Source organism: Mus caroli, chromosome 4, assembly GCF_900094665.2.
Source record: "Mus caroli chromosome 4, CAROLI_EIJ_v1.1, whole genome shotgun sequence".
NCBI classification, from domain to species: Eukaryota; Metazoa; Chordata; class Mammalia; order Rodentia; family Muridae; genus Mus; species Mus caroli.
The window spans coordinates 80980605-80992495 of record NC_034573.1 but is presented as its reverse complement, the minus strand read 5'-3'; the positions used below and the strand labels follow the sequence as shown (position 1 = coordinate 80992495).

General features: G+C 40.2%; 1 protein-coding gene across 4 annotated transcripts in view; it reads right to left on the bottom strand.

Moving 5' to 3' along the window:
* Positions 1-11891, bottom strand: part of Focad (focadhesin) — a 294020-nt gene that overhangs the window by 202692 nt on the left and 79437 nt on the right. For all 4 annotated transcript variants that reach the window (XM_021160670.2, XM_029475893.1, XM_029475892.1 and 1 more), the window contains 3 exons: positions 10559-10763; positions 7324-7530; positions 2694-2781 (listed from right to left, as the gene is read on the bottom strand). In XM_021160670.2, coding sequence (XP_021016329.1) covers positions 2694-2781; positions 7324-7530; positions 10559-10763 — 500 coding nt within the window. The remainder of the gene's footprint in view (positions 1-2693; positions 2782-7323; positions 7531-10558; positions 10764-11891) is intronic.

Below are 11891 nucleotides of genomic sequence, written 5' to 3'. Positions count from 1 at the left end.
AAAAAAAAAAAAAAAAACTGGATCACTGAAGTCCCAAAGCCACACACCCATGAAACCCTTCATGGGAACTCAGAATCAGATACAGAGGCACAGATACAGATGTGCAGTGAGTTAGCCATACACAGGCTCTCCTGGAGACTAAGAATGGATGGAGTTAGGATACAAGTACACTTTTCGTTCTTACTATATTTTTCAAGGTTGCTAAATAAACACTGATTTAAAGATATTACTCATAGGCATCAGGATCAAATTGTCAAAGTAATCAAGCAATTTCCCCACTAAACCAAAAAAAAAAATCTCTGGGCATTAAATTAAACAATGTGGTATTGTCAATATTTTGTTTTAAATTGGTTGGAAGTCAAACCTTAACTTGAGCTGAAATACAAACACATGTTACTATGAGATATTTTCCCAAAATATTGGCCTTAATCCATAGTTGTCTACAAGTCATTTAAAAATATATTACCTTTTGGCAAAAAAATAGGAAGCACATAACACAGAGACTCAATATTGTTATAAGTTATCCAGATATTCTCATAAGTTATTACTTATAATCAAGGCTAGTGTTATTAAGTATACAATATATTATATTAATGGTTGCATTTTGAACTTGAAATGAATGACATTCTCTTGATTATCTATTAACTTTGAAAACTAGTTTCCCAATATACTAAACAGCTTCAAATGACAGACTGTCTCAATAATTTTCAGTGTGGTTTATTCCCTTAACCAAGATAACCTCAAAACAGGCATTGGTTTACAAGAGAAATAAAAGTCTGTGAGCGAACAGCTGTTCAAAGCATTTGCTTGTTCCTGTGTCATTTTTCTATTGTGCATGAGCCAAAACACGTTGGCAACTTCAAAATTAGAAATGCAGTTTCTCAAGAGCTTTGGAAATTTTTATGTCAATAAAACGATTATAATCCATTTATATGAAAAGGCAAATCTCCAAGGACAAAAGACATTAAGGTCAATGAATTGGGTCAGTGGATAAAGTCCTTGTCCTGCAAATCCTGGTGATCTGAACTCCAGCACTGGAACAGTAAAGGTGGAAGGAAGAATGCGCTGTCATCTGACCTCTCCATGCATGTGATGGCACACACATACAATAATAATGATAAACAGCTTTACGGTGTTGTTGTTTTTATACATATGGGTGTTTTTGCTTGCATTTACGACTGTGAACCACATGCATTCAGTGCTCTCAAAGGTCAGAAGAGGGCACAGGATCGCCTGGACCAGAACTACAGATGGTTATTAGGCTGCCAGGTTAAGTAATGGGAATCAAGTCCAGGTCCTCTGGAAGAGCAGCCAGTGCTCTTAATACCAGCCCAAATAGATTTTTCCCCAAAACAGAGTAATATTTCTCTAGGGTTACAACTGGAAATGATGATTAATAGCATTAGATATAAGAAATTTAGGGACAGAGATTTATATTTTAGATGATAAATCTCATGATATTCAAATTATGCCATAATGAAACTTTGTAAAAGCAACAGAAGGAGCAGCCTGGAGCACACTGCTTCCAGGAGATGCCATGTGCACTGTTGGGGAAAAAAAATAATAATAAAAAAAAAAAGTCATCCAAAGAGGACCATGGAGGAGCAGACCATGAACACAGGGCAAAAGCAATCTGTAAGACCGGGTCTCCTCCACGTACTGAGACCAGTCCCAAGCAATTTGCCCTCAAGATACTGACAAATCAGTGTGCCAGAGAAAGCACAACAGAAATTTACCTAAGGCACTTTAATTTTCCCATCCTTTATTAACATGCACTTGATTTTAGTTGAAACAAAGTTAGATAACATCAAGAAAAACAGTAAAATGTAAATAAAAACATGTCTTATTTGCCCACCAGGGGTAGAAACTTGACTCATGTAGTCTTCATTGTGCTAGCGCATTGTGCTTCCCTCTGAGTGCCTTCACTCTCTTTTAAGTCAGTATGAGACAATGAAGGAACATCATCATTCATCTTCTAACCCAAGTTAGCAAAGAACATTAATTACAACGTGATCATATAAATAAGCCTGGGTTTTCTGCCGTGGGTGTATATGTGAGGGATGTGAGGTGAGGGGATATCTGGGGGGGGGGGGGGGGTTTGTGTAGGTCAGAGGCCAACTCATGGGATCAATTTTCTCCTTCCACCAAGTGCATTCTGGGTATTGAACTCAACCTGTAGGTATGACAACAAGTGTCTTTACCCACTGAGCCATCTCTTTGGAACAAAATAGAATGTTAAAACAAATACAACCTGCAAAACACTTAAGTTCTTACAAGGATCTTATATTATTCTCATTTTGGCATATAATTATGAATAAGGAAAATGCCCACATATACATTTTTAAACAGCATTGCACTATCACTTCTATTACAACTGAAAGTGCATGAAAGATACTGTGCAAATGATAGGATATGGAGATATGCACAGGCTAGCACTAGAGTAAGAAATAAGCCCTTCTTGGTAGCAATTAGGAAGAAGCCAGATCAGAAACTCAAACCACGTAGAGGAGCAGGTCCCACTGCTCTAGAACACCGGGCAAGCATGCTAAGTGGAGGAGCAGGACCCACTGCTCTAGTCTCTAGAGCACCAGGCAAGCATGCTAAGTGGAGGAACAGGACCCCCTGCTCTAGTCTCTAGAGCATCAGGCAAGCATGTGTTTACGCTGCCCTCTGCAGAGTCTATTTGGACGTACCTAGGTTTAATAGTGGCTTCTGTTGACTTGCTGGCATCTGTAGAAGTAGTAAAGCAATTCCAATAGTGACCAACTCGACAGGAAAATCCTAGAAATAGAAAAGAACAAAAAGTGTGTTAAAGAGAATCCAGGAACCATGGCTTCGCAACATGAATCCGAGAAAAATATATTTCAATAAACAATTGTAAACACTCAACAGAATGCCTAAGCCAGTCAGTACCACTGAAGAATTAGCAAATACCCCAGAGCAGGTTAAGTATGAAATCAGTGGCTGAAAAGCAGCAGAGTTACACCGAAACAATTCAAAGAACTGTATTTTGGTTCACTCCTACCTATTTTGGTTGGATGGCTGGTTTTGGTTTTGTAAAAGAAGAAAACTTTCTACCAAAAAATATTTAGAGGAATGAATCTTTGTGAGTCGCTGCAACAGCCTGAAATGCTGGATTTACGAACATTTCATTAGGAAAAAGTAGCTATTTTTTCTATTTACCTAACATTAGATATAATTCATCTACATAAGTAACAAAATAAATGACATGAACTATAGTTTAATAAACTGTATTATGAAAAAGAAGCACTGGTTTGAAGGAGGCAGGGATGGTAATTTCTTGAGCATATTTAACTGTAACACAGAAATAAGCATACAATACGAAATCATCAAGTCCAGCAATGTGTAAGGAAAGTGAAGAAGACAGGTACAGTACGTCCTAATCAAGATAACACAAGATCAAAACAAAAAAGATAAGGCCACTTCAGTCCATTCAGAAATGTTACAGAAAAGCCTGCAGAGTCAAATCATGAGGATAAAGACCGACAGAAGGGGGGGGGGTTGCTGGGGGTGTACATGTGACAGGGCCATCTGTAAGGAAAGAGATGAGGAAAACCCTCGCAATGGACCAGCTGAGGGGATACTCCACGAGACCCTTTCAATCCTGGCATAAGTCAATAACACCCTCCATCTCACCTTTACCAAGGCAAGAAGGAAACTGAGCTATAAAATCTTCTGAATCCCCACATTAGGAGCTTTAAAAACAAAACATCAAAAGAAAAGGGGTACTTAAACTTTGTAAGTAAAACGTGCCAATTTGCATCATTGTATCTTTTGTAGCTATCTACGTTTCCTGCTTTGGAGTATAGTTAAGAACAAGGTAACAGGCAAAGTGAACTCATCAGAGGATGAGTTTTATGGCTTTGAAACCAATATACTCACTAGGTACATCATCACCTCAGGCTCTGCCATATTTCCCTGAATTTCTACATGTCCATATATAAAACAGGAAGGTAGCAAAATTATTTACATTCCAAAATTGGAAACCTCCAAGAGGTTCATTGCAAAAGCATGACACAGAGTACTAACGACTTGGCTGAATGCCTCTCCCATACCAGCTATCATTGAAAAGGAAAAAAAAAATAACTTTCTCAATGGTAATCTATTTCATGGGTGGGCGCCAAACCCTGGCAGTAGTACTAATGCTAGTAGTGCTTGCAGACAGGAAACTAGCATGGCTATGCTCTGAGAGGCTTTACCAGCAGCTGATGGAGACAGATGCAGATAATTACAGCCAACCACTGGACTGAAGTCGGGGACCCTTATGGAAGAGTTAGGGTAAGTTTTGAAGAAACTGAAGGGGGTGGCAACGCCATAGGAAGACCAACAGCATCAACTAACCCAGAACATTGGGAGCTCCCAGAGACGAAGCCACCAGCCAAAAAGCATACAAGGGCTGGTCAGTGGCCTTGGCACTTATGTAGCAGAGGACTGACTGCTTTGTCTGACCTCAATGCAAAAGGATGTGCCTAATCCTGTAGAGACTTGATGCCCCAGAGATGGGGGTGACAGGCGTGGGGGGCGGGAGTAGAGGTGCCGGGGGAGAACCCTCTCAGAGCCAAAGGGAAGGGGGAATAAGGTGAAGAACTCTGAAAGGGAGTATTGAGAGGCAACATTTGGAATATAAATAAATAAAATAAGTAATTAAAAAATAAAAGTAAATAATCATAAATGAAAGCTAACTTCTCTGGCCTGTGTGAGACCAACTGTAAAGAACAGGGGGTAACAGAAAAAGGAGCGAAAGATTTGGGATATCAAAAATATAGAGTGAGTAGTGCAGGATTAAAAGGGATAAATCTTAGGTTACTTTACAAATTTCTGCTTTTGTTTGTTTGACTGATAGACACCAGAACATATTTTTTTAATATATTCTTTGAGAAGTTCATATATGTAGTCAATGAAATATGATTATATCTGTCCTCACTTTACCCCCTCTACTTCCCCACGTTCCCAAATATCAACTCCCCAGCTTTGCACCCTGTCCTCTTCTTTTTTTTTTATTTTTTTTTAATTTTTAATATTTTTATTACATATTTTCCTCAGTTACATTTCCAATGCTATCCCAAAAGTCCCCCATAGCGCCCCCCCACTTCCCTACCCACCCATTCCCATTCTTTTGGCCCTGGCATTCCCCTATATTGGGGCATATAAAGTTTGCAAGTCAAATGGGACTCTCTTTCCAGTGATGGCCGACTCCCTGTCCTCTTCTTAATCCACAAATTCCTATTAGTGCTGCGCATGTGTGCATGAGTGTAGGGCCGTCCACTGGACCAGGGGCCACACCATTGTGCTGGCATTTCTCATGCCCCTTCCACTAACTACAGCTCCTCCTGTCATAGCATACACATGTTCTGCACAAAATCTACCTGAACATTTAACCACATGGCCCCACAACACAACTCTTTGCTTTCTGTCCCCAAACTGCAAGCCCCACAAAGTTTCACAAAGTCGCAAGAGGGTCATCTGGACAGGTGGCTACTCCTTGCCCTGGACCCTTCTTAGTCTGAAACATTCCACAAGGTTTCTGGGAGGAGTCTAAAGAATGGAGCCACTGGTTGCTTATAGCAATTCCACATATTGCTGTTTCTCCCAGGGCAACCTCTTCCCAGGCTGGGATCACATTTGTAAATGAACTCCATTCTTATACCTTTTTTACTTTCGTGAGAACACAGGCTCCTCTTGGCCTGTAAAGAAAGAGTCTAACACAGAGCCTGGCTGGAGAAAGGAGGGGGAGCAAATACCATAACTAGCTACAGGTGCCACAAGATTCTTAATGATGGAAAATATCTGGGCTCACAGTTTGGTCCGTAATTCAAATGAAAGAAACAATTGAATGCTATGCATACGACGGGGACTAATAACATAGGCTGGCCCAGATATGTTACTGTTAACAGGAAAGGCCTTCTTCTCAAGAATGTTATAGTCTTAGTCATGGAAACCCCTTTCACAATAACATAAAAGCAGGTGCAATAAAGTTTACCTCCCGCAGAAGACACAAAGGGGAAGACAACTGATCACAGAGTCCCGAGAACCACAGCTATGTCAGGCCCTGTCCTGGAGAGTGGACTCCACCAGCTATGCTCACAGACCTTTCTTCCTAGGAACTCTTGAGCTGACTCATACAGAACAGGAAGGATACATGAGTCATCCATGACCATGTAAAGCTACCATGTTTAGTCTGGTCTACACCTGGAAAAATTACCCAGTACCTTCTAAATTGATATTATTGCTCAATTTTTTTTGATAGGAGTAAATCTATTTTCCTTGAAATGAAAAAGCCTAAAAGAGACATGCTTTTGAATCTACGGGTGAATGGCTTAACCAAAGCCAAGTCTACCACACCATACAGTTGGGAGAAACAAGCCTATAAAGTGTGAGGACATTCCTCCCACAGAAAGGCTGCAAGTGAACAAGGAGAAGAGAAAGAGTATGCTACTATTGAAACTGAATACCAGCAGATGAACCCAGTCTCAAAATACATGAGAAACCTAGTTTATTCTCCTTCAACTCCACATACATTGGGCACTGAAGGTTCCCAAATTAATTTTCAAAATGGTTAACCTCAGGAACACTAACATTAGAAACAAGAAACTTGATAACTATATATGTGTGTGTGTGTGTGTGTGTGTGTGTGTGCTACATACACATACAGCTGTTGGATTTGGGGTTTGTTTGTTTGTTTACATAGGATCTCACTAGGTTGCTCTGGATGCCCTGTAATCGCTGTGTAGATAGACCAGGCTAACCGCCAACTCACAGAGATCTACCTGCCTCTGCCTCTTGTGAACTAGGATTAAAGGTGTTCACCACCACACCCAGCTTCTGTTTCTGTTTTTGAGGGTTGATCCCACTGTGTTGGCCATATAGGTCTAGAACTCAGCCTGGCTCCAAAACGTACAGCAATCCCCATCCTCAGCTCTATGTGGTAGAACTGCAAGTATGAGTCATGACTTGGTTCCCATAACCTTGTAAATAAGGTCCAACGAGCACATTTGTCTTACTCTGTTACAATTGCTTATTTGCATTAATTCTTACATCTTGAGATCATAGAATGTGTAGATTCTAGAATATAACACTTGTTCAATATTTATATTCCATATTAATGGATGAAAACAAGGTAGACTTTTAAGTGATGACAGAGATTATTTAATAACTCATTTTTTAATAAATATCTGTAATAGTATAATCTAATAACATGAGATCCAATCACCTCTGACATACAATAAACTACATAAACAAAACCACCCAGTTCCTCAAAGACTTTCTAAAGTGATAATGAGCACATTAACACAGTGTCATTACCTCCCCAAGAACTTCAACACTGCGCTCTAAAAGGTGAATTAAAGATGAGCACTCCCCAGTTATCTTTAAGCTGACTTCACAGATGCACAGCAGCTGAAGAGTCAGCTGGGTAAGCTGACTTTTCCAGAAGCCAGGATGCCGCAGAAGGCTTAGATATACTTCCTCGAGGAACAGCATCATCTCTGTTGTCTGCATCAGATCTTTCATCTGTTGAAGGAAGTCATACTGGTTAAGACTATAGAATAACTTTGAGCTATACAAAAGGTTTTCAACGGAACCAAAGTGTGAAGGAGACATAGTTAAATGACTGAGTGTTCAGCTCCTCAAGGGCGCCATCTGCATTTGTCACTAGCCAAAGTACAATTTTTACTGCCTCAGCTGCTCTTGTCTCACACAAACTCCACAGCCAGATGCTCTGCCACTAAGTGATGCTCCCAAAACAAACTCTTTGTACTTTTTGGCTTCTTTGAAAGAAGATGTCTTAACACAAATATGTACAGTGCCTCCATGTTGAGGACATTGCCTCAAGGTTGATTTTGAATTCTACAATTCAACACAGACACCTTGTCATATGGCCAGCTTTTCTCACCATGCACTAAGTTCTCCCTCAACAAGCCTTACCTGATGCATTATTTAGCACACTAAAGAATGTCATAAATGGCCAAGTTTAAATGGTAGGTGTCTTATCAAGAGATTAATGCATTAGACAGAAGGACTGGGGTGTCCTTGAAAATCCTAATTCAATTTACACCCTGCAGCTCTGTTCAAAATTCTGGAGTTAAGGGTGTGGTCCTGCTCATAGCAATCATGGCATTTCCCAGGGATTATAACAGTGACCCATCTGCTCAAGCCAGGATGCCTGTGTGTGATAAGTTTATCAAGAGAAAAGCCTGCCTGTTCCACCACTGCCTACCACTTACTACAAAAGGAGAATCAATACAATTTTTACACAATTAGAGTTCCTAGAGAACCAGAAAGATTCCAAAAGACAAAGGGAAAAGAAAGACCATCAAAAAATAAACTCTAGCTGCATATGTATCAAAAGATGGCCTAGTAGGCCATCACTGGAAAGAGAGGCCCATAGGACATACAAACTTTATGTGTCCCAGTTCAGGGGAACGCCAGGGCCAAAAAGTGGGAATGGGTGGGTAGGGAAGTGGCGGGGGGGAGGGTATGGGGGACTTTTGGGATAGCATTGGAAATGTAATTGAGGAAAATACGTAATAAAAAATTTTCAAAAATAAATAAATAAATACAGTATCACGAGTCAAATAGCTAAATTATATGGTGATTTATTTCCTTGAGTATATTTCCTCTGCATACTGGAAACTTTCCATTAAAAAAATCAATTCAGATGATTAGCTATAAAAGTTCTCTGGTCTTTAACATTATCAAAATTCTTAAGAAGAAATTCAAAGTGGTGTTCTATCTCTATGTAAAAATAGATCATGCAACATGGATAATGTATGATGTGACAAGAATCATTTACAATAAAAACAAGTTGCACACACAAAATTGAGAAGCAACTGGTTGAGGAGGAAGCAATCCTGAGTCTCACTGACCACCCTCTCACCCTAAATCACATCGGGGGTTGGGGGGGGTTCTCCATCTCACAACATAGTAGTGACTTCAGTGTGCTCCCCTCCTAGTGCCCAGGACAGACAGGGCCATATCCATAGCACTACATTCAGCTCTGAGGACACTTCTGAGTTGTACAGAGTAGCTGTGATTATACTAGAACAAGGAACAATGAAAGTTCTGGAAGTCATTTCATGGGAAGAAAGTGGTTTTTCGTTGTTGTTTGTTTGTTTGTTTGTTTGTTTTTAATGATGCCCACCCAATAAACAGAAAGGAGGGAGACAAGCAAAAAAAGATAAGAAGAAAGAGAGAAAAACCCACACAAGACCAGACCCAGATAGGAGGTCTAAAGCTTGTGTCTTATCATAGGAAGAAGGAAGACTAATGCATAATAGCTTAATATGTCAATAGAAGTACTTGAAACCAGTATTACTTCTCAGGAGTATATTCATGAGTTGGGGTGTTCGCTGTTTAAGGGAGTAGATTACGCAGTCTCTAGGACTCCTCCTTCTCATTCTTTCTCTTAATAAAACAGATTTGCTGCATGACTAAGTCTGATGTTTCCCTTTTTCTCTCACCTAGCTTACTATAAAGACAGGGGGTCCCAAAACCACTCCATGGTGAGCTTCTACAAGCATCTAAGCCTCTCACGAAAAAAGCAAACATTTACCAAACCACACAGAACAAGGCAATAAAGGCATGGTTGGAAAACTGCCCCAGCTGAAGACCTTCTGCCTATATTTGCTTTATTACCCATGCAAAACAAAAGCTTTAGAAAAGCCACTGGAGAATTCATTTTAATTAACTTTTCTCTGCCTTGATTACAGGAAAGCACATTTATGAGGCACAGAGGAAAGAGTCACTCCAGTCACTCCTTGCTAATACAGACTTAAAACAGGTCATCTGTGACCCAAAGTGATCACTTTGAAATATATCCTCAGATTCCTTCCATCAGCCAAGCAGCATGGCGCTCAGATCCCCACAAATGGCCTGACCTTGATCTTGGAATGGGATAGCCTGACAAATGAACCACCACACTAGAATCACAGCACACCGGCAACTGTGTGCCTTTTAATCTGCAGCCATAATGATAATAACTAAAATTTCTCTCTCCCCCTCAACTCCCTTGGCACTTTACTCATAGCTCTGGATCCCGTGGTCCATCATCAACAGGGAATTATGAGAAGTGGCGGATTAGCTCATTTCTTACACTGTTTGTGGCTTTCCAAACAGCAAGTGCAAGGGCTGCCAGTGGTTCCTACAGGATTGGTGGAACTCAAGTAGCACTTAGCAGGCTGAGTTGTGCATCCACACAGGCACACTTTTTGTTCAGTTTGCCAGAGGTGTTTTAGTTTATTCTGTTCTGTTTTTCTTCAATTCTTAGTACCCAGCACAAAGAGATCAAAGATTCTCTTCTCTAATGATTCTTAAAAGAGTTTTCATTGCTACTAACCTCAAAGTAGACAGTATTGATTTATACTTCAGTGAACACTGTACATACCATTAAATCTGGACTTTTTTTAGTGCCACCATTTCTAAATAGTTTGCCCAGTTTCTCCAATCGATCACCTAGGATCAAGAACTACCAAGTATAAACTAACAATTAACAACACTTACTGGGCATTAAGGGAGGAAGATGAACAGTGAGGGGACTTACCTGCAAGCATGGAACCATGTTACAGCACAGCTGAAGGATACACTGCTCCAGTACTGACAGCTGTGCTTCCTCACAAACACCTCTGGGCTGAAGTAAGACTTTGAGCAGCGACATTCGAAGCTTGGCATATTCTTGTAACTGAGATGGTTCACAGTAGAGATACCACAGAAATGGCGCCATTATTTGGACACATGAAGCTTCTGACCTGCATATCATGTAATGTGTCAGTCAGTCACTGAGTTGAATATGCTAATGTCATTGGAAGAAACAGACCTTACCTCAAGGGAATAAAAGAACAGATTGACTCTGAAGCAAAATGATATAACAGTGACCAAGAAATACACATTTAGATCTTCCAAATAAACAGCTCCAAGCTCCAACAAGGAAACATTTTCACAGTTTATATAATATCAAGAAAATTAAAGCTGAAGTCATTTTTAAAATGCACTGGTACAAATATCAGAAAGGCAGTTAGCAGGACAAGGGGATCTCTCCTATAGACCTCAGATGCTGTGATGAGACTTTTAGCTTTGGAGATGGTGGAAGCTGGAGATCTGCGAAGTTAGTAAATTCCAAAAGGTTTTTATCTGTCACTGGAGGTTAGAGCCAAAACAAAAGTGAACAAGAAATGTAGAGCTCACAATAAACTGTAATTAGACTCTGAACCCATAACATTCCAACCTCTGCACAGCTCTATAGCCCTGTCTTTGCAGACATAGCTTCTTTCCAGGAATTCTCCTTCCACTATCAAGCAGTGAGTGGCACATACTGACCTACAGCCTGTGGCACATCGTAAACAGCCACAGATAGCAGCAAGTAGCTTTGGAATATGCTCTGACCTAATGGGATCTTGGCTAAACAGCCCTAATCCAGTGAAGGGGTTGACTCAGGACCAGGAGGCACTAAACCAGATTCCCAGGACTATAATGCATGTCTCTCATGTTAGAATAGTGGTAACACTCCCAAACCAGCTTATGGTGAGTAAAACCCAAACAATCATCCTATTATGGTGACAGACTACATTTATAGTATTCCATGATTTCCTTTCCCATAATTTTAATCACCATCAGTTGACAAACTGAAAATACTTAATGGAAAGTTTCAGAAATAAATAACTGATAGGTTTTAAGTTGTGCCCATGCTGAGTAGTATAAGAAAGTGGAAAACGACTTTTAAATGGCAAAATGGTATAGAATCTTAGTAGGGCATGCTTCTTCTTTTCTTTTCCTTTTCCTTTTTCCTTTCCTTTCTCCTTTCCTTTCTCCTTTCCTTTCTCCTTTCCTTTCTCCTTTCCTTTCTCCTTTCCTTTCTCCTTTCCTTTCTCCTTTCCTTT